The sequence below is a fragment of the Caretta caretta genome, chromosome 4 (assembly GCF_965140235.1).
Source record: "Caretta caretta isolate rCarCar2 chromosome 4, rCarCar1.hap1, whole genome shotgun sequence".
Classification (NCBI taxonomy): domain Eukaryota; kingdom Metazoa; phylum Chordata; order Testudines; family Cheloniidae; genus Caretta; species Caretta caretta.
The window spans coordinates 54725950-54750142 of NC_134209.1; the positions used below are offsets into that span (position 1 = coordinate 54725950).

A 24193-nucleotide genomic window follows, 5' to 3' on the forward strand; every position below is an offset into this window, starting at 1 on the left:
GACTTGGTTCATTTAACAAAACCATTGCCTAGGGCATTCTCAGATGATGGGGGTGTGTGTGTGTGAGAGAGAGAGAAAAGGTACAACTTCAGCGGTACCATTCTGATACTGAATTGTTATACCAATAAAATAAAAACCATCAGGATCTTATTAAAGGGAATAATGTAAAATGCCACATTTATTGTGAATACAGAAAGAATCATTGTAAGCAGTTATAGCTATAACATTCCATTCAATTTCATATTTATTAAGACATTAATTCATACACACATAAAGGTTCTGCAAGGTTATCCTAGTTACCAGCCTTAGAATTGCTCATGCCAAGCAACTGGCTAGGTGGCCTGGACATGAGGAAGCAGGGCCTTGTCAGATGCTCATCTGATGCTCCTGGAAGTTGGTTTGCAGAATCAGACCTTAAAGTTCTCAGTTTCTAGAGTCCATTTTTATAGGAATTTATTCCTATGCCAGTCTATGGGAATTGCTTCATCATGCTGTTGCTGAATCAATCAGCAGATGGCACATTCCTGACAGCTCCGTATTCTTCGGTTCTCCCATCCTTGAGGCTGTTGAGTGGATTCCAGTCTGCCCTCCGGGGGTCGTCTAGTTTGTTTCCACTTGATACCTTCTTCGGCCGATGGACACTGGATTCTTAGGCTGGCACCTCCCTGATCATTCATTTATTATCCACACCAAGCATCCATCCACAGACATCCTCTCTCTCTATTTTAATCACAATTGTTAAAGTGAGATAAATACAACAAAAGGGCGGGGAGTCTGTGTGAGTAGTTGTTGTTGTTACAAAGTATTGCTTTGAGAACAGACTGTCTTAGGATGTACTAACACAATTAGCAGCTTGCAAGTTTCACACACAGAGGGAGAGAAACAGTAAAAGGAGACCAAAAATCAAGAGACCTCTTAATTAGTAATTTAAATTATAGGGAATCAAACTCATTTGTGATTTTAATACATTTAATCTTTAATATGATCCAACATAATGTCCCTGGGCACATCACCTCTGATTGAATCCAAGGGTGTATAAGGACTGGAAAAAGTACAGCAAATTGTTGTCCAAATGCCAGGCTTATTAGGCCACCCTACTTCTAACTTGCATGCTGAGAAGCTGAAAAAAATTCAAGTTACACCTTCTTATGATCATTATGTCTACCTACTTTATTTGGGTATAGATCACCTCTGCATTTGGCCTAGTACTATGCTGAATTCTTCTCAGACTTACTATGGGGGGAAAAAAATCAGAACTTCTGTTAAGTACTATGCCAGTTACTTTTTACATTGTAAATGCTGTTGTAGTTCAAAGTATAGCTACATGTAGTTTTTTCATAATTAAGACAGAATTTCAAGAATTTTTATCATGTACTGGGAAGTGTGGTCTAAGAATCAGTTATGTAAGTAGAGTCAACCAAAGAGCTCAAGTTTCTCTGTTTAATTTATTTTAAATCTGAACATACTTCTGGAGTGTCATTTTAATTCTAGCTAGCTTCTTAGGCAAAATGACTTAGTACAGATAAGCAAAAAATACAGCAACACCCTATTTTTAATAGGGGTCAAAGATCCTTTAAAACTGAAAGTATAAATACTCAAATATTACATGTTCTGGAGCATGGAGAACCTACTTGTCAAACTTTCTGCATTGTAACTAGAAAATGCAGAATGTCTAAAAGTGAAGTCTTTCTAAAGCAGGTAATATCTCAAATTATAATAATAAAGCTGTTAGAAGAATGTCTTAAACTTAAATTAGCTATTGCCACTGTGGAAAAGTATAGATTTATTGATATGTCAGATCAGTGTCAGGATAAGGAAGGATTATTGTTGGTTGTGGAATTTGTAATTAACTGAATTAGTTACACTATTTATTCAACTGGTGGAAGGTGCTGTTGGCCTAATATATTAACCTCCTCTCCATCAAAACTGAGCTTGCTCATGGTTCATACCCTGGAACTAGCAGCCTTTTAAATCTGACCTAAGACAACAAGCAGTTGTGGAGCAGAAGAAAATGGAGAAAGCTCGTACGACTTCTTTTTTTGCTTTGAGCAGGGGGTTGGACTAGATGACCTCCTGAGGTCCCTTCCAACCCTGATATTCTATGATTCTATGACTGCATCTGCCTTGACTGTGTTGTATTGCTAGGCTTGTATATACCCCCAGTCAGTCACATGTTCACCTGAAAGTGTGTGGGTGTTTTTGTGTGTGTGGGAGGGGGGTTTAGAAGCCTCAAACTTTCATATCTAAACAGTGAAAGTGTGGTTGGCCAGTCTTGGAAGGACTTGGACCAGGAGGGTGGGGGGTCCTAAAAGAGTGGCAATCTGAAATTTGTCCCAATATTAATAAAAGCAAACATTTTTCAACTTTCATTTAAGATAGCCAGTATGCACATTCATTACTAGAAAGCTTGTGAAATACTCCAATTTTGTGGGTTATTCTGTAAGATGTGTATCTGCTGTGATGAAATTACAGTATCTTCAAGTGCTTATGTAGTTTACAAGTACAATTCCCATTTTGTGTACTCATTCCACCCAGCTGTTTTTTTGAAAATCCCACCCTTTTTGCACATCCACCCCATAGCAACTACTACTTATTTGTTGATTGACAATATGGAGAAGTTATCAGAAAGATATGTAGGTACTCTTCCATTTTTCTCACAATCTACATATGTAAACAGTCAGATAATTGGTCTTTAGATTTTACTTTCATTTAAATGGCTTTGAAGAGTTTTGCTGACCTGGGAAGCCAAGTACTGAACTGATATTCCTCAGTGAAGGATGTCTGGCTACCTTAGAGTTTTATGTATCTATGCTGCATTTCAAAACTTGAAACTATCTTTTAAATAAATAAATATGGTTGACATTGGTGAATGGCAAAACAGAAACCAGTTAGCCTTTTGATTAAAAGATATACACAGGGGCCTTTGTGCTCTAGAGAATGGGTTTTAAACATATTTATATCTATTCATAAGCTTTATTTTTAATCAGATTCATGCTTTAAAGAAATTCCTTTCACTGTAAAGTTTTAAGCTACTCACTCTTTCAATGTACAAATCTTTCAAATTTATGGTATTGTGAAACAAAACCAAGACTTATGATTTAAATTGCTAAGCATACTACCTTTCTATTAAATATTGTAAAACACTTAAGTCTACCATTTCTGCATATTAGGAAATGCATTTTCCAACATTTAACCTACCTCCCTGTAACATTGCAACTTATGTTTTTGTCCTGAAAAATTCTCATGACTAGGAGTAGCATCTGTTTTAGATCAAGTCAAAAGTGTCTTTAAATTAACTGGAGATAATGCAATGTCCCTCTTCATCTTATCATTGTATTGTTCAATTCTCTTTATTGGTAAGTTTATTGGGAATACAGGAAGCATTTGTATGCACTGGGGTCTACAACTCCCAGCCATTAAGGCTAAGTCAAGTCTCATTTGTGCTCAGATTTTTTTTTTACTCACTTTATTCTGTGGTTCAGTCCTGTTAAGCATTCTGTTTTTGATTGAAAATGGAAAGATGACATTACTTAACCTCTGTGCTGCTTCTAAAGTCTCTGCTTCTCAGATCAAAGCACCCTTTGAGATGTTCTATTACAGCTGCTCTGTTACTATTCAAGATCACAAATGGCTAACATACTTTTCTGATAGGTCAGCTAAACCAAACAATCTTGCTTTGAGTTCTCTGTAGCATAAGATCATCTCCCTTACAATGCTTAAAGCCACACCAGCTTTCACTTTAGACCGGGGCAGGCAAACTTTTTGGCCTGAGGGCTGCATCAGGTTTTGAAAATTGTATGGAGGGCCAGTTGGGGGGGGGAGGGGGAGAATGGCCTGCTCCCCCCTGGACCCCTATCCCATCCAACCACCCCTTCTCTCTAGCCCAACTGCCCCAGAACCCCTGACTGTCCCCCACTGCCCCATCTAAGCCCCCCTCGTTCCTGACTGCCCTGACCCCAACCACTATCCACCCCCTGATCACCCCCACCCTGCCCCTCAACTGTGTGGCACAGAGCAACTGGTCAGGCCAGGCTCTGCAGCTGTGTTGCCCAGAGCATTGCACTGGCAGTGCAGGGAGCTGAGGCTGCAGGGGAGGGGGAACAACAGGGAAGGGGACAGCCTCCCAGGCCAGGGGCCAGGCAGGAGGGTCCCACCAGCTGTATGTGGCCTGAAGGCCATAGTTTGCTCACCTCTGCTTTAGACAGCATTTATAACAACAACATGTAGAGAGGTCTGCCATTCCAGTAGAAAATTTACCAAAAGTGAAAAATGCTTATCCTATTTCCTCAATGCCCTTATTAAAGAGATCATATACTATACACTTATGGTAGCTGTATCCAGCTTTGGACATATGTATGATCTACCTGTGATAACAGTGGAACAACATCCTGATAGGGGTTATGCAATTGAAACTGGATGTTGCATTTTAGCTAGAAAAAAAAATTAACTATATGCACAAATAGGTAATACAGGATAGATAAGTAAGTCTGCTAGGTGAGACTGCATAGAACAAAACAGGAAAGGTCCATTAAGACTGACAGTCTTAGAGAGAGAGTGCTCTAAAGAAGTGGTTCTCAACCAAGGTTATGTGTACACCTGGAGGTACATCAACTCATCTAGAAACTTGCCTGGTTTTACAACAGGCTACATAAAAAGCACACGTGAAGTCAGTACAGATTAAAATTTCATACAGACAATGACTCGTTTATACTGCTCTATATACTATATAACAAAATGTAAGTACAATATTTATATTCCAATTGGTTTTATAATTATATGGTAAAAATGAGAAAGTAAGCAATTTTTCAGTAAGTGTGCTGCAACACTTCTATTTTTTTGTCTGCTTTTATAAGTAAGTAGTTTAAGTGAGATGAAATTTGGAGGTACAAGACAAATCAGACTTCTGAAAGGGGTACAGTAGTTTGGAAAGGTTGAGAGCCACTGCTCTAGAGCTCATTTTCTTGTGACTCAAGGAAGGACTCAATTCATAAATATATACACTGAAAATGCCATCTTTTGCGTAGGAGTGTGCTATACAGCTATCTCTAACTCATATTTTATATTTAAAAGTTAAGTTAAAAATCTAGTTAAGATACTTTAAAATACAACACTACAAGCTCCTTGGACACTTGCCACAGAACTAGCAAAAGCTTACACTTCAGGATATGTGCCCCATGGCCCTAAAGAACTACGTAGCATGTATAGTGTATGAGGTAATTTTATTAACCATAACATAATTTAAGTGACAATATTTTACTATAATAGTATTAATCATATTCCTCTTTGAAAGCTAGAACTTACTCTTGGCTTTAATCAGAAAGGTGGGTCATTGAGATCCTCTGTGTTTAGAGGGCCACAATCACAATTTCACAGCTCTTCCCTCAAGAGAATTCTTAACAATTGGTTCTTATTTTATTAGCTAGTTTGTGCTGGAATGCTTAAAGTATCCTATTCTGCAGTATAGAAGTATCTTTGACAGCAAGCTTCTTTCCTATTTTAAATGCTCTTGATTCTGCAGGGGGAATGGAAATGTTGACCTCCCTTCGGTCAGCATTTAAAGTAACTTTACTTCAGTAGTCTGTGTTCTAACCTTGGCTTATAGATACTCAATTACAAATTTAATGCTAAAATCAGGGTACAATTAGACGTACTCAAGAGCAGCCATGGCTCTTATTTCAGCTAACGAGGGATACTTCTCTTGTTTGAAATACAGTTTAGAACACAATTCCTATCCATTAGTGAATCTGATTTGATGTCTTTTCATAACTTTACTATTTGATTTATATAATTACACAACTGCATTCTTGAACTTTTATGCATTAAATTATGATCTGCAAATAACTCATTTTAGACTGGGATTTTCACAGGAAAATAAGAGTTAGATACCCCAAACCCATTAAAATTAAATGAGAGTTGGACACCAAACTCAAAGATGTTCCTGTGAAAATTCCAGCCTCGGTGTTTATATTTCAGCTTAAATCACTCAAAGTTGTTTGAATATTTTGAATAGTTGCCACCTGTATCTATTTCACAATAAATTATAGGTGTCTTGTTAGAACAAAATGTTTATTTTTCCTATTAGCTGTTGGTTAATCTGTTGAAACAAGCTACATGTCAGAAAACATTCACTTATTTGATTAAAAGAGGTAGGTGTTTTGATTCAAAGTGCACATGGCTCAGTCAACTTTGTAGTTACAAGAAGCTTTAGTAATCCTGATTCACAGAATCAAGGCAGCATTTTTTTTCTTTTTAAAAAGGGTGTGCTTACAATATGGCCACTATACTTCTACAACTGGGGCCTACGGTTGCCATTTCATTTAACACAAAGGTCTGACACTTTTGGAAACTACAAACTCCAACATGCACTACGATCAAACATAGCTTTCCCATTTTTGCTATCAAGGAAGAATGCAATCTCAGAATAATTGCATTAATCAAGATGTAGCAGTGAATACAGCATTAGGCTATGCATGCTTCACAGGCTTCACTGCTCAGTTACAAGTACAGCTCTATGGCCTGTAGTAAGGCACCCTTGTTTAAAAACAAGACAATTACATATTTCTAATTTTCATTTTACATATCTTAAAAAACAGTCTACCCTTGCATCGTTCCATATCTGACTGAAAATGCAGTAAGTCTCTTGTACACTGCTTCCAGGAGTAAAAGGGAGAATACAATTATTCCACAGATTAAGCTGAATGCCCAGCGAGGTCCCCAGTGAGTATATATTTGGCTCACAAATACTGGGCCCAGTATACGTGCTCCACTTCCAGAGGCAGTTAACCAGCCCATGTAGACACCCTGAAAAGGATCAAAGAACTGTGGTTAAGAAACAAACAAACAAAAAATTTAATTTTCATCGGTTACTCTAATTACAATAGAAAATATACATAAGTTATCAAGAAAAGCCACTGCTCATTTTTTTGAACTGTTGGTCTATTGCTTTTTTTTAAAGCAATAAGAGATAAGCAGTCCTAATCAGATGCCTAGAGAGATATACAGTAAAAAGACAAGTTCCTGTTGAAAGATCTATTTTATAACAAGATGCAACAGATGGATGAGAACAAAACAAGAGAAGATGGAGATAAAGGAAGCAAGTTACCTATATTAAGCAGTGATCTCAGATTACCACCTGATTAGCCATTGTAAGCTACTAGTGTTTTATAGGCGGCATGACAGAAATGAAGCTAAAGGAGAGAAATGAATAAATTGCAGCTATCTAAATCTATCCCTTTTGATAGCATGGACATATGTTCACATTCATATTTATTCTTTATATTGCTTCACTGATGTGAATGACGTTCCCCAGCACTGATGATTAACATCTAATTTAGATATAACAATGGCACACTTTAAATCATAAAAATTACAGGAAAGTCTTGGAAGCGATAGATTGATATTCTCTCCTTATAGTGTAATTTTTCTTTTTCATGAACGGATTTGTATTAAACATTAAAAACAGTTAAGATCACTGGAGACTTCTCTATTGTTGCAGAATGCCTCTATTGTTGGCAAAAGCAGCAAATTTAACCAATTCTTCCTACAGCTATGGCTGCAGAAGTGAAAAGTAGCCATAGCTGTAGGAAGTGTTAAGGTAAATATCCAAATAGTTATTACTGCAATGTACTGCCATATTGCAATTAAAAAAAAAAATCAGATTTTTAAAAAAATTCGATGCCTTGAATTCAAGACAACTGACTACCAAACTGGGCAGTAAGAAGGAACTGAGGGGGGTCTGTGGCAACTCTGCCCTTTCAGCCATCATGCAGCAGCGGTGGACTGCTCAGGGTACATAAGTTGCCCCAACAGGTACCACTTTGGGAAAAATCTGACTCTGGTGCACAGGGCACAGACACCTGAAGTGGAATGGACATGTGCAATCACTTGAAGAATTAAAAACATCAAACCTGCCAATCTTATTAAAAACTCAACTGTCTTATTAAAAACACAACTATCATTCTATCTCCTATCCTTCCTCCCATTCCTAGACAAAACTGTTGAATACCATTTGGCAGCTGGCAACATCCTGGTGACTTCACAATTTTCAGATGAAGATATTTAAAATTAATCTTTCAAGTGGAAGCACAAATGTAGAAAGCTAAGTGCTACTTTTGCATCTTTCCTAGTGTTTTGAAGTGGCCCAACTGCATGAAGGAAACCTAATAAGTTTGACTTCACATACCTGTACCTTTGGAAGTTAGACCCCAGGTGTTAATTAGAGGTGTGTGGAGACAGAAAAAAACCCCAATATTCTATATCTAGCTCTCTTTAATGCTATTTTCTATGTCCTTAAGAGCAAATGAACCTTTAGTTCCATTAGTAAAATGTTTAATATATTGAAGTAAAATAACATAGTTTAGGTTTCAGAGTAGCACCCGTGTTAGTCTGTATTCGCAAAAAGAAAAGGAGTACTTGCGGCACCTTAGAGACCAACAAATTTATTTGAGCATAAGCTTTCGTGAGCTACAGCATCCGATGAAGTGGGCTGTAGCTCACGAAAGCTTATGCTCAAATAAATTTGTTAGTCTCTAAGGTGCCGCAAGTACTCCTTTTCTTTTTGAACATACGTTTAGGAACACAAAAAGGAAGGTCGTATTTACAGGATGGGGCACTATATTGTGGAAACCAGTAATTCCGTAAAGAGCTTAGGGGCCATGGTGGATAACTGCTAAACATGGGCTCACAGTCTGATGCTGTGGCTAAAGTTAGCTTACAAGATTCTTGGATGCATGAGCAAGGCAAATGTAAAGAAAGAGCAGGGAGCTAGTATTACCTCTGTATACAGCATTTGCAATATCATTACTAGAATAATGGGTCCAATTCTGGTATCCACATTTCAAAAAAGGATGTTGAAAAATTGAAGAGGGCTCAGAGGAGAGCCACAAGAATTAGTGGACAGGAAACCCTGGTTACAGTAAAAGATTTAAGAAATTTATTTAGCTAAACAAAGAGAAGGTTAAGAGGTGACTTGTTCACAGTCTATAAATACCTACACGGGGAGAAGATTTCCGACCATGAAAGGCTCTTTAATCTAGCAGACAAAGGCATAACAAGATCTAATGTCTGGAAGCTGAAACTAGATAAATACAGTGCAAATTTTTAACAGTGAAGATAATTAATCAATCACAGGAACAGCTTATCTAGGGAGCTGTTGGATTGTCCATCACTTAATACTACTATAATCTTAGGATCCCTAGTCATGGACTTGGATCCCACTGTGCTAGATGCTGTACAAACAAGACAAGCATATTTTTTAAAATAGCATCATAGTACAACCACAATACAAGGGTCTGGGGCAGGAATTATTGGGTGAAGTTCTGTGTCCTGGGATATGCAAGTTAGATTATCTGATCATTCTGGTCTATGAATCTAACAATTTTCTTTAAAAAAAGTTAATTTTAGCAGATGTTTTAAATGGGTATGTTGTGTGTTGATAAAGAGCATTCAAAAGTAGAAAAAGTCATACACATTCATTGTCTTCAAATGTCTAATAAACAAGAGGATTCATCCCATAACCAACAAAGCAGTTTTGATCCTAAAGACCAATGGAACAAACTATGCCATCAAGTATACATGTTAAAGTAATAGCAAAATCTGAACAAATTCCCTAGTTTTCATGCTTACCTGAGGCTTTGGTCCTAGAATTTTTGAGTATAACGTATAGGACATGACATTACAGGCTGGATAGCCCAACCCTATCAGTATATCAGAGGTGATATACTGGGCCAGGTGGATCAATGGAGTGTACAGGCACCAGGGCTGCACAACAGAGCATCCTGTTGGCTCTACTGTGTGATTGGATGGTAGTTGTGTTGTTCGGAGCTTCCAGAAAGGTGTAAACATTTCATTGAAGATGATTCTGGGAATGGAATTATTCTTTATATCTGTGAAATTAAGCAAGGGATCCCATTTTAAAAAGATGTTAATGAAATGCTTAGACTACAGCTGAGCGTTATTTATAATTATACCTTCCCACTGGATATTTGGTAATTGTTTTCCCCAAGGTAACAAGATAAAGAATCCAACCAAGACAATCAGTAGGCCTCCATAGAGTATAGCACGTTCACCAGTCCTGTTGAATAATGAAAACTATAACTAAATAATACATATTTATGACCAAATATTTCTTTTTAAAGCAATACCTAAAATAATCTACTATACACAAATACAAATCCTGTACAACTTATTCATGTGACTAGTCCCAATGATTTAAGTGGAACTATTTGGTTGAAAGAATTTGGCATATTTACTTTAGTCTAGAGAAGAGAAGACTAAAGGTAGACACAACAGTTTTCAAATATGTAACAGGTTGTTCTAAAAAGGTGATCAAATTGCTCTTGATATCCACCAGGGGCAGGACAAAGTAGCCGGCTCAGTTTGCAGCAAGGGAGATTTAGATCAGGAAAAACTTTTTATCTATAAAGATAGTTAAGCACTGAAACAAGTTATTTAGGGAGGCTGTGGAATCCCAGTTCTTTGAGGTGTTTAAGAACAAGTTAGACAAACACTTATCAGGGATGGTCTAAGTATACTTAATCCTAAAACTCAGGGCAGGGGGATAGACTAGGTGATCGCTTGAGGTCCCCTTGTAGCCCTACATTTCTATCATTTGCTAAAATAAGATGAGCAGAATTTGATTCAGATAATGAAGACCTGATCTAAAGTTCCCCAGACTTTTGTGAAGATAATGTAAACAGACAGGAAAATGTTTAAGATAAACAAGAGCAAAAACCTAATGAATGACTTACTTCTTAGAAACTACTTTAACCACCATAAAGACAATGACTGATTCAATGCCAACTGCACCAAGGATTATTCCATTATAAAAAACTGCTTCTTTCCTGGTCCAGGAATACATATCCATTGTCAATGGAGTAGCTATGCTAGGCAGCAAAAAAAAAAAAAAAAAGAGACATATTAATAAAACCTGTACAAAGGTTATCCCAGAACAGCATCATCCATATATTTATTCTCTGTAGTATCAGATATGGTCAAACAGAAGGCTTCCCTCCTGACAAACAGACAAGAACACGTATGCTGTTTATAACATCATTTTGTGATGCATCACTTATAACAAATCCTCTGGGCCTGACTTTCCATTCCATTATACCAATTCTACACTGATGTAATATGAATTATTTCAATGGATTCACGATGGTGTACAACTAATACTATGGAGAGGAAAAATCTGGTCCTTTGCATGTAAAAGATAAATATGTAAGGCTGAATAGTAACTTATTTATGGTGTTCAAGGTTTAGCTATACAGCTGTAGTTACTGTTAATGGGATATGTGCATTTGTTTCCTTTCACAAAGCAAAGAAAATTTGGCCATTATGTTGTAGTCACCAGCCCCTTTGCCACTGCGGTAAAATAGATGTTCACTTACTAAAATCCCTCCCATTCATTTCTTCTCCTTCCCTTCCCTTTACTCTACTCCACCAAATGATCTTCAATTGTCGTGATCTTCGATCTAGCAAGAAAGGCTGGACACTATTGCCTTCAAAATTATGCTTTGCAATTCTGTTTCCATATAGCACTTCCAGCCTTTGTCAGTTCAAGTGAAAAAAGCAAACTTAAGATTCATCAGAGTTCTATTGCATGCAGCCACAAAATCAAAAAAATCACTCAGACGTAATTTACCACTGTATTGAGGAAAAATTGCTACACTTTGTCAAACTGAAGTTTGAATGGAGAGGTTTTGTAAATATCAAATACATTTTTATAAGAGGTACTCAGTAGGGAATAGAAACTTCAGATATGTGATATTATAGCTCAAAATTCTGCACACAAGTTTATCCCTTCAAAATTATGTCAGTTTACCCATTTTAAGGTAGAAGAGTCATCTCAAACAGATGTATATTACATTTTCTTATTTTCGCCCATTCATTTATGAAATCTCCTATTATTATTGTTAAGTACTGACTTATCCTTTTTCAAATTTAGTCTGCAGTCACATCTCTTATTTAACATAGCTAGATACTTTAATCCTTAAGGATACCAAAGTACTTTGCAAACTGCAGCTATATAAGAATCATTTCAACCACTACTGAAACAAGTCTGATGTGGAATGCACTAGCCATTTACAAATGCACTACAGGGCTACACAGTTTTTAGGACAGGAGATAAAGGACAATGTATCCAACTGAAAATATTATTTCCCTTTTAGAGATTTGGTAGATAGAATTAAATTACCTCTATTGAAATCTAATGCGGACATTGCGGTTTACATCTCAACTCATGTGAGGAATACAATGAAATTTTCAATAGCCACAAATGTTCAGCAATTTGGGTTTACATTTCATTCAAAAGTTTAAATATAACTGGTCCTTATATAAAAATACTACACAGTGATACTATGTGTTAAATTAATATGCCACACTAAATGGAAAATATCGTACAACTCAGTTTTAATTATGGCTTGTTTTTGATAAGGTGGGATAATGCTTATTAATATTTGCAAAACATTAAGTTATAGTAATGAGTGCAACAGAAAAGCCTATGAGCACTTTATGGCTTCCAAGAACTTTACAAACATTAATTAATGAGTAACAGAAGACAATTGGTAGACTTACGTTTCAAAGACAGCAAAAACAAACAAGATGACAAAAAAAAGAATGTTGGTTGCTACAACAGCAACCTGGTCAATGTTTCCTTGGGCATCCTGATCCACATAATCACTTTCTGTAAAGAAACATAAGAATGAACTAAATTGCAAAATTAAGAAGTTTTACAATTCAATTAATGAGCTCTAATATTACTCTGAGGCTACAGGTATTAATAATATTATGCATATTGTGCATTGTGACAGAGTGCAGTGTGCAAACAGGAGAACCTGCACTCTAATCATTCAGTTATTACTTAGTTCCTCTTGAGGAAGCTGATGGGGGAATTAGTCAATCAGGCTGGCTGGTTGGATGGTCTAAGGAGCCAATTACCCCATCAGCCCAAGGCTGATAAAGAGACAGGAAGGAAATGCCAATAGAGGAGAGGGAGAAATAGGGCTAGCTGGGCCTAGACACATAAGGGGAATGGAGGTCTCCCACCTCTTAAGCCCTGGTGAGAGGGTCAAAAGCTAGGTTAACATTGTAAATACACTGTTGCACGGGGATTGTTGTGAAAAGGATGGAGGGAACTCAAAATAAAAGGACACTGTGATGACACAACCATGGAAGGCTGTGCAGTTTCTGCAGGAAGAAGGCGGGAGAGGAGCCATGCCCCATGACATGAATCTTTCTGGGTTTGGGTATAGATATATTTTGGGAGTAAATTATTTTTTTTTTTATTTTATTTTTTTTAAAAGAAGTGTTTACATTCCAATTCCCCTTGACTTACATTTAAAAAATTGGCTCTGGCTAAGAGCAAGCATGATTTGAATGATAGTGGAAAGAGTATTCATCATTTCCTAGAAAATATGTAAATTACTGTTGATTTCTCCTTATTTGTAAGGGACAAATATTAAGTAATCCTGGAAAATATTGAAGATCACACTAAATAGAGAATCTGTTTCCTAATCAGCTTCTCCATAGCTCTATATCCCACAGATGAATTCTCAAGCAACAAAGGGCCCCAGCAACATCCTCCACAATAAATTTTCAATGTGGAAGAAATGGTAAATTTCAAAGATTTTTGTTTGAATTTGATAAAAACTGGATTTTTCAGATTGTTTGCAATGATCTATTTTTATAACTTAATATGGAAAACTATAATATATGGCACTGAAATAGATTACCAACATAATGTTTCCTTTTAAAAAGGGGTTTATGATTAGCTGTCATTTTTCATAAGATAGTATAAACCTATCCAAATGAATGGGATGTGCACACCATTTTAAAAAATTGAACTTTGCACAACAGGGTACACAAATGCTGTATGGTAGGTAGGAGCTGCACCTTGTGCAGCAAGAATTGTATGTGAATTGGTTATTAATTTAACATATATATATAAACACCTCTAATTTAAACCGAGACTTGTGTAACATTGATTTTAATAGGACTCTGTAAATTATAGCTCATACACAGTAAAACTGCATAATATCACACAAAATTATGTATACAAATGGTGGCTAGGTATAGCTGATAAGAGAATCATGTGATCAGTTGGAGCAAGTAGTTCGTTCTCCATGTCAATTTAATCCTTGGTTTCCGTTGAGATTGTCAGAACGTGACAATTTAGAAGGAACTGTACTGATCATTAGCTCATCCCACATATACTATCACCAAAACAACATCTCGATGGTAATAACTGTTTCAGTACCAACTTGGGCCAGATTTCAATCAGAGTTGTTCAATCCACCACCCTTTGTAATATTTCTAAATGAAGGGCTGACTAATAAAAAAAAAAGTTTTATATACAATATGATAGTAAATTAAAGTATCATAGAATGTGTCAGTTTTCAAAGAAAAATATTACCTTCTGCTTTAAAATTGATACTTTTGCATGGTCTTCCCATGTCATCCACTTGATGTTCTCTAAAGATTGAAAACTGTTCGCATTAGCAAAGTTTACCCAATTCATTTCTTTTGTACCAAGCCACAGTTACATTTCTAATAATAAATAATTGGTACCATCTTGTATCTTAACCAGTCTTCACACTTTTAAACACTATGTGCACACCTTAGATTTCACTGTAATCAATACAAGTCTGGATACCACCTAAGCCAATTTATAGATGATCCTCTGTGAAGTTAATATGGCACTCCGTTTTTTGTCCCATCTATTCAAGATGTATTTAAAAACAGTTTCCGAAAGTATAAAGCCACCAAACCCAAAAAAACAAACAAAAAAAAAAACCTAGCAAAATTTGGATTTAAGGCCCCAATTCAGGAAAGCATCCCTATTCATGAAAATTCTTATGTGTGTGCTTAACTGCTTTCATGAATCAGGGCCTGAGACTGGCCCAACATCTTTGAGTCCGCATTGCTGTGCCTTGGTACTGTAGAACACAGGATCCTTTCTCAGAAGTGCAGAATACAGTGATTTCAGATATTGGTTCTGTTCAGCTAAAATTCTGTGTGGCTTTCTATGGTGGGAATAGCCCTACAAATTGACATATATTGGCTGTGCAACGGGATAACCTATTCAAATTAGCACATATGCACCAAAATGGCAACATACAAAATAAAGTGAGCTCTGCAGCAGGGAGGTACAGACGCATAGGAATGTAAATGATTTCCGGGCACCCCGCATATCGATAACTCCATATGCCGAGTCCAATCCTCTCCCTCTTCTGTGGCCACCCAAGCTATTGAAAAGTCTTATAGCACTAAGCCTGGAATAACTCTCCAGCACAACATGTGGGGAGGACCAACTATCCATACATACCTGGAAGAAGAAGGGAGCAGTGAATCTTCTGATTCCACTAGAGTTGCTATTCTGCTGAATGCACCCTAATCGCAAATATTCAGGTAGTACAGACCACCTGAATGGAAAACTACAATAGGCCTCTCTCTCCACCACCTGTATCTGCACAATGATGGGGTAAGTAATCTTTGGGGCACATGGCATCTCTTCATGTCCCTTGCTTGGTTTTTTTCCAGAAATGATAGACACAAAGATATGCTTTAGGTCACATGGCCCTTTTATAGTTATTCCCCGAGTAAAAGCTAGGCAAAGATTCCAAAAAGCAGTTATAGCATGGGACTAAGGATTTTCCTGAATTGGGGCCCTAGTGAAGAACTCCACCTACTACAGAAGCTTCATGAGCCAAATTGCTATACAGGGCAATGAGACCAGATGGACTTCAACTCCATCTCTATCTCTGGAAAGGGGGTAAGTTTTGCTGGAAACATGACAAATACTCATGTCTCAATTATTCGTTCATTGTCAGAGGGTGAAGAGCACCATGCAATACATAAAAATAAAGACAGTCCCTGCCCCAAAGAGTTTATAATCAAGGAGACAGACACAAAGACAGCAAAGTCTTTGCAGGTCAGCAGCTATGGAGGTTAATTTGAGCTGGGCATAGCCCTGTATGCGTTTCAAATTCTATATACTGTACTAGGTATATCAAGGCTGAATTACTGACACTTGCATCCATAACGGTTTGCATCTCAATCATACATCACTAAGCTTTGTTTACTAAAAAGTGAGGATGCACGAGTCACAGAAGTTAGCCACTTTGAATAATACATTAAAAATATAAAGTCTTGAAAGTGCTCAAGATGTAAAGATTATTATTCTAGTTCTTTAAGATAGTGGTCATATTATTGCTATGTTCTTTTGAAAATGCTATCCTTTACTCTTATAATTTCAGTGGATTTTGATAAGTAGCCAAAAATTATTTTCAACAGTAGTGGAAATATCCATAAAAAAAACTATCCACAATATTCAAATAAGAAAATGTTTTCGTTTCTATTTAATTACCTGAATATGGCAAAGATTAGAATAATATTGATAATGCCTAGGAGAGCTCCCAGTAGAACTGGTGCTGTGTACATGTTCACCTGGAGATCAATGATTTCCCACATCACTCCTTTTTCTCCAATCAGAGAGAAGCAAGTCTGAAAAACTTAAGATAAAAAAAAACCACCTCAGGAAATTCAAACACTAAAATTATTAATGCATTATCTTTGGGGAATCCAGTGCACAGTCATCTGATGGATACCAGTGGGATCCTAACTATCTGGAAATACATGCAGCTTGTAGAACATACAATCCTCAGAAAGCCATCTGAATATACTCAATAAACAGCAGTGTGACACTAAGAACAAGTCAGCTGCACAAGGCCAAGAAAGGAAAATTATCTAGCTGCACACCTACCATCTACTTGTGATTCTCTATAGTTAAACTGGATGTGCTAACTCCATCTACCCTCCCTTCTATAGAAATGTCCTAGCGTGGGATGGGGGTATCCCTTCTCTAGGCCCAACAGAAGGGAAACAGAAAAAAAAAAATTTAAACACTAAACAGGTGATGAGTGGGAGCAAGAGTGTGTGTATATATGTAAGAGCTCCTCCCCTGCCTAGCCTATGATCATCAGGAACTTGGCTGAGTGTCTCTCAAAATGGAGAATGGGAAGGAAGAATGCACCCTGTATGCAAGTCATTCAGGGACACTGCCTCTTTGGTTGTGCAAACTCTTTAATGCTACTTCCAGGGTTGATTGACAGCTAGCCACCCACAGAAAACTCTCACTCTCTGAGATATAAGGAGATGTACTAAACATGCTCAGCAGCCATAATTTCTTGTGGTAATTGGGCATGGTGGAGTCTTTAGCTACCTATGGAATGAGGTCAGGCTTGCACAGGGACTCAATGCCAAACTCTCATCACCATAAATAAGGTACAGCTAGTTTGCGAAGTCTTTATGGACAAGTAGCTACTGAAGCATTCTGGAGATCCCTTTTTTTTTTTTGGTGATTTTCTGAACACCATCAACTAATTAGCAATGGAAGTTACAGTCCAAACCTACTTTGTTAATCCAGTTACACCTGATAAATTGCCACCAAAATTACAGTGAACAGAACTGTACTCATAAACAATTAGATTTTTTTGGACATAATATCTACATAGCTACTTATGGCTAAACCACAGCAGTACGCAAATATATTCAGTTTAATATTATGACAAAACATGCTCATTTTTGTGCACACTGCTGCTGAGGAGATTCCCAGTCCCAAACTTAATGTCTGATTTTTTCCTAAATAACAAAAGGAGCATGATTTGTTTTGGAGAGATGAGGAAATAAGAGACGTTGTACCTGGTCCTAGTATGAATCCCGTTGCTTGACAAGCACTGGTGTTGGCCATGGCACTAGTTCTTTCTGTAAGAGAAGTGGCACCAGCAATGTATGATCGAACTACTGCTACATTTCCTAAAAAAAAAAAAAAAAGATCAAAATGATACATTTAAATCTCCAGTCACAGTTAGTTCAATTCCCCCCCCCCCATACACCAAACAAGCAGTTTACTAATGGTACTCAATGTTTCCCTATTATATGCACACAAGAAAGTATATAATTTTGTAGGTCCGCACACAGGTTAGCGAACTACTTGTGTTAATCATTTGTGAAGATATTATTTGCCTAATAAATTATTTTGCTTAACATAACCATAAAGCTTGTCCTCTCTTAGGTAAGACACAAAATAAATTAATTAAAACTTCAGTGGTTTAAATTCTGCTGCAATTACCTGCTCCAAACCCCACAAGGGCACGAGCAACCAGCATATAGTATTTGTTGTGTGAGGAAGGTAAATGGACATAGGCATAAAGGCAGTTAGCAGCCACAGAAATGGCAATTGAAACAACAAGTGGTTCTCTTCTTGGCCTGTAATTGGACCATAAACCAAACAGAGGTGAGGCTATCATTTGTCCAAGACTGTATGAAGCAATAATCCATCCCAAGAAACTTGCATCTGCTGTCAGATCAACCTGAAGAAACAAGTAAAGTGATTTTAAAAATTACAGTGTGCTATTCATCATATCAACAAAAACAATTTTGGAATCAGTACCCTACAACATGTAAGATTCTGTGCTATACACTGTATCTCTAAAGTGCGGAGCTTACAGCCGAGGGTCAGGGGGCACTAAGGCAACATTAGGCCATCTTTGCACCTTCCTGAACCTGAAATGCTCTGGAGGCTAGAGACCCCCCCTGCATAACTTTCACTGAGGGCCTGTCTCAGCAGTCTCCCCATGCTGCCGTCATGATCCTCCCATCCACAGCACGCTTTCTATGCTGGAGATTATGAGGGGGTCTTTGGAAGGCAGTCGTCCCACAGTTACTGCACCAGGGAACTTCTACGATGGCCAAAACCAGGCTTTTAAGGGTTCCTTTACACCACTCCAGCCCTTTTACATGATGTAAAGAGACTGGAGCGAGGATGTGGCTCTCCCTCATCAAAGCAAAAAGATTGTAGTATCATAGTCCTCGACACATAATGATTTTTAATCTTCAAAGTTCTGTAGAAATGTTATTTTTTTAAGTCTGGACAACTTGTCCAACATACAGATAAATAGGATTCATGTAGTATATTTACAGCTTCGCTAAAAGTCCTTTTAGGGAAAACAAATTATCTAAAATATCTACAGTTTTCTACCAATTTACAATATAACTTGAAGTGAAGTAAGATTGAGAAACCTAGTGTTTAAGGATTGATCACATGAACCAATATTAATTGGTAAATTAAAGGACAGAATTTATGTGGAGAGTTAAAAATTGTCAGAGGCTAGGAGAGGGAATTTTCAGTCTAGTCATATGCTTCCACTTATTGACTTAATACAAGTGTTTTGGTTTCATTGTGAGAATTTCTTACAAAGTGTAATGTTTTCTCCTGTACACTCTATAAGCAGAGCTCATGTCTCTCTCTCTGTCTGTATAGTGCCTAACACAATGGGATCTGAATGGAACCTACTTCAATAAAGTTAACAAAAAATAATACATATCCCCAAATGGCCTGATTTTATTCTAATACTGTTTAAAACTGCAAGATATTCACGTTTACATCTATGTATTGCTTTGGCAGTCTTTTCTAAATAAATACAGTACCACAAATTTAATTAAAAGTACAAAATAATCAACATGCTACATGGTAGTGCAAATTACTACTGTGGAAGTAAGGATCAATCATTAAAAATTATCAATACACTATTCCTACATTAAAGTGTGATACAGAAAACTAATTACCGTATATACTCGTTTATAAGCCAACCCCCCCCAAGATGGATAGGTAAAAATAGTAGAAACTGTATGACCCTTTCATAAGCTGACCTACATTTCAGGGGTTGGCAAACTTTGGCTCCCAGCCCGTCAGGATAAGCCGCTGGTGGGTAGGGACGTTTTGTTTACGTGGAGCGTCTGCAGGCATGGAGCCCCTAAGCTCCCTCTGGCCGCGGTTCCCCGTTCCCAGCCAATGGGAGCTGCGGGAAGTGGCATTGGCTGGGAACAGCGAACTGCGGCCACAGGGAACTGAGGGGCTCCATGACGGCAGACGCTCCACATAAACAAAACGACAATGTATTAGATATTCAGTTCAATGATTTCATAGAGTTTAAAATCATCAAATTTTGATGTAGGCCCGTTTATAAGCCAACCCCTGCTCTTTGATGCATCACTTTTTTACCAAAAATATTCGGCTTATGAACAAGTATACGGTACTGAAAATGCAATATTTAAACTATTAGGGGAGTTTAGATAAATAAGTCCCTGGTCCATCAATTAGATCTATTTCTGTATAGAGCTTGTTGAAGGATTGGGCCTTAAACTGTAAAGTCCCTATATACCACAACAAAGTTCTAACAGTGATTTTACATTCTAATAGAGCAGAAAATAAAATCATCATTAATCATCATCATTAAAATTTACAAACCTTTTGCAGATATGGCCATACTGACATAATTACAATTGAAAAACCTGTGATGTATTAAAAAAATAAAAACAAGAAAACAGAATTGGAGTTACTTTACATTGCTACATGTAATCATTAATCAAGTACTTGAAAACGGATATTATGGGGCTGATTCTTCTGCTTTTTAAAAATACTGTATTCTCAAACTGAAGCTCCACATGGCAACCAAAAGTACCATGGTTGCCATGCTGGATTAAAGAACAGTAATTGCTTTTCAGTTAGAAGAACTCTTATATAAAATAAGGGCACCACACTACGCAGATGTGTACAAAAGTTAAATGCACTGAACACCTAGAGTGTGATCATGGTCCCACTGAAGTCTATGTAAAGGTGTTTTCCTCAATCCATATCAAGAAGTAGAGTTCTCAAGAAACAGATTTTCTTGGTATCAAAAATTAATTTTACATTTAGATTTAATACTTTCTTCAATCCTTCATCACATTAACCAACACAAAAGTCAAAGATATGCAGATACCAGAAATCAATTGAACTCACACTTTAATGAGTTTGGCTCTGGGGTCAAAGAGGAAACTGTTCTGCAGTTAAAGATAATTTTGATATATTGGGGAAACAAAAAATACTGTAATGCCCCAGGAGGAAAAACATCTGCAAGTATATGTATTTTAAAATCCAATATTTGTATTCCAGCATCGCAGAGAAATCCTCATTCATTAATACTGATGCTAATTCCTTCCTTTCAATTCATTAACCTTATTTTCTCTATTCACAAGTAGTCACTGCATTTTTATGATGTATAAAAGAAAAATAGCTCTAGTAAGGGAGCAGGAATAGTTTTAATATACAAACTTCGTAGAATTCTCAAACCAAAACAACATATCCATTGTACAAATAGTGTTGAAATTCTGCTGGATGAATATCAAAATTACTTACCTACACTGCTGAGAAACATTGTAAGATACATAATACGAATGGACCTCCACCTACTCCTGTAATGCTGTTGGGTTTCAACAACATCCCCATATCTTGAACAATAATAACAAAAGAAGAAGAAATCTTATTTTGTTGTTTAGCTCTTAGTGAAAAATGTTTCAGCCTAAAGGACATCAAAAGCATTTTTCATAGGTTACCTCTAATTTTACAAATAGAATATATATTTTGTAGCTTACACTGTTCTAACTATGCAATGAAGAACATTAAAACACACATTGTAAATGAGATTGATTTGTTTCTAACATAAAGCTCATCTTTTGATGAGACAGCAGCGTGCGCTAAATGGCTTACCTTTTCTAAAAATAAGGTTTATCCTATTTTCTCATGTTCTATTAATGATTGTTACAATAAAGTCACATATAACTCAGCAATATTATATACCTAATAAATATGTCTTCCAATATTTTCCTCTCTGAGTTGCAGCATTTTGTGGTACGTCTTGCTGAAGCGAAAGGCACATCACCTATCATAGCACATATTTGCTTTTTGGCTCTCACTTCCCTATTAAACTGTGGTAGCACTGAAGAGAAAAATCAGAATGTGATATTGTCATAAATATAAAGGGAAGGGTAAACCCCTTTGAAATCCCTCCTGGCCAGGGGAAAGCTCCTCTCACCTGTAAAGGGTTAAGAAGCTAAAGGTAGCCTCGCTGGCACCTGACCAAAATGACCAATGAGGAGACAAGATACTTTCAAAAGCTGGGAGGAGGGAGAGAAACAAAGGGTCTGTGTCTGTCTATATGCTGGTTTCTGCCTGGGATAGACCAGGAATGGAGTCTTAGAACTTTTAGTAAGTAATCTAGCTAGGTATGTGTTAGATTATGATTTCTTTAAATGGCTGAGAAAAGAATTGTGCTGAATAGAATAACTATTTCTGTCTGTGTATCTTTTTTGTAACTTAAGGTTTTGCCTAGAGGGGTTCTCTATGTTTTTGAATCTAATTACCCTGTAAGATATCTACCATCCTGATTTTACAGGGGGGATTTCTTCATTTCTATTTACTTCTATTTTTATTAAAAGTCTTCTTGTAAGAAACTGAATGCTTTTTCATTGTTCTCAGATCCAAGGGTTTGGGTCTGTGGTCACCTATGCAAATTGGTGAGGCTTTTTATCCAACATTTCCCAGGAAAGGGGGGGTGCAAGTGTTGGGAGGATTGTTCATTGTTCTTAAGATCCAAGGGTCTGGGTCTGTAGTCACCTAGGCAAATTGGTGAGGCTTTTTACCAAACCTTGTCCAGGAAGTGGGGTGCAAGGTTTTGGGAAGTATTTTGGGGGGAAGGACGCGTCCAAACAGCTCTTCCCCAGTAACCAGTATTAGTTTGGTGGTGGTAGCGGCCAGTCCAAGGACAACGGGTGGAATATTTTGTACCTTGGGGAAGTTTTGACCTAAGCTGGTAAAGATAAGCTTAGGAGGTTTTTTCATGCAGGTCCCCACATCTGTACCCTAGAGTTCAGAGTGGGGGAGGAACCTTGACAGATATGCCTTTCACTCACATGCTCAACAGGGCCCTAAAATGGCAAAACGACAAATCTATTGGAAAACTGCACTTTTGCCCATGCTGCATTTTTCTTTTACAAGTAAATTCAACGTTCATACAACATGCTAAACTGGCATCAGTGAGACTGATTTTTGTTTGCTTATGCCTAGACCCTGAATCCTGCAAGCCATTCATGTAGGCAAACTCCTTTGTCTCCATGTAGGCATAAGGGTTTATGTGCAACAGATTATAGAACCAAGGCCTAAATCATGACAGCAAAACATTCCCTTTCAGTGTTAGGAATTTAAGAGAAAAATAAAATTAAACCCTAACAACTGAAAATGACTACGATCAAAAGTGAACCTGACAAGCCTATTTTCGTTATTTCCAAGCTTTGTGAAGTGCAAAATGTAAACAAACAACATAACTGGTGAAAAGTTAATTTTTTAGATATTTTATATTGGAATGTTAAAGTATTGTTATAGTTACATGAGCAAGGATTTATTTTTATACGATGTATGCTGATAGTATTGTTAGGATACAGATATTCAGGCCTGTCTGTAAAGGCCTATGTGCTAAGAATTTAGGTGTATTCTTATCACTTGGCTAGTTATAGAGGTATAAAAGAGAGAATCAAAATCACTGTCTCCCGGTGTAAGGTCCTTCTCTTACTGTGACACTCTGAGGCCCTGTTCTTAGGCTAAGGCCTTTGGCAAGGTAGCAGAGGCAGCCATAAGCTGGGAAGCGAACGGTCACATCCTCACATTCCAAACTAGTCACATTGAAATCAGGTGCTATTGGGCTGTTAGGAATACAATCCTGTCCTGATAATGCCTAACGCCTCCAGAGAAAGGGAAGTGCCTAGAAAATGTAAAAGGAAACTTAGTTTGATAGCATCCTGTCTGGCAAGAACTCACTTATCAATAGCTGGGATGTGAAATCCTCGCTTCTGTATTGTTTTGTCATTATAGTTCCCACTTTGCTACTGTTTGTCTGTATAATCTCTCTCTGGTTCTGTGATTGTTCCTGTCTGCTGTATAATTAATTTTGCTGGGTATAAACTAATTAAGGTGGTGGGATATAATTGGTTACATAATGTTACAATATGTTAGGCTTGGTTAGTTAAATTTCAGAAAAATGATTGGTTAAGGTATAGCTAAGCAGAACTCAAGTTTTACTATATAGTCTGGTTTCAGAGTAACAGCCGTGTTAGTCTGTATTCGCAAAAAGAAAAGGAGTACTTGTGGCACCTTAGAGACTAACCAATTTATTTGAGCATGAGCTTTCGTGAGCTACAGCATCCGATGAAGTGAGCTGTAGCTCACGAAAGCTCATGCTCAAATAAATTGGTTCGTCTCTAAGGTGCCACAAGTACTCCTTTTCTTTTTACTATATAGTCTGCAGTCAATCAGGAAGTGAGT

The 24193-nt window shown here is 37.3% G+C and overlaps 1 protein-coding gene across 4 annotated transcripts in view; it reads right to left on the reverse strand.

Annotated features, from left to right (window-relative positions):
• Window positions 1-147: 147 nt before the first annotated feature.
• MFSD8 (major facilitator superfamily domain containing 8) overlaps window positions 148-24193 on the reverse strand; it is a 27894-nt gene continuing 3848 nt past the window's right edge. The window contains exons 2-14 of one of the 4 annotated variants that reach the window (XM_048847307.2): window positions 21677-21815; window positions 21236-21327; window positions 20306-20349; window positions 18128-18368; window positions 17698-17811; window positions 16364-16508; window positions 14411-14469; window positions 12574-12682; window positions 10749-10883; window positions 9969-10072; window positions 9625-9884; window positions 6599-6801; window positions 148-720 (exon numbers count right to left, since the gene is read on the reverse strand). In XM_048847307.2, coding sequence (XP_048703264.1) covers window positions 681-720; window positions 6599-6801; window positions 9625-9884; window positions 9969-10072; window positions 10749-10883; window positions 12574-12682; window positions 14411-14469; window positions 16364-16508; window positions 17698-17811; window positions 18128-18368; window positions 20306-20349; window positions 21236-21327; window positions 21677-21815 — 1685 coding nt within the window. In that variant the 3' untranslated portion in view covers window positions 148-680. The remainder of the gene's footprint in view (window positions 721-6598; window positions 6802-9624; window positions 9885-9968; window positions 10073-10748; window positions 10884-12573; window positions 12683-14410; window positions 14470-16363; window positions 16509-17697; window positions 17812-18127; window positions 18369-20305; window positions 20350-21235; window positions 21328-21676; window positions 21816-24193) is intronic. The other 3 variants (XM_048847308.2, XM_048847310.2, XM_048847311.2) reach the window with 3 other exon arrangements.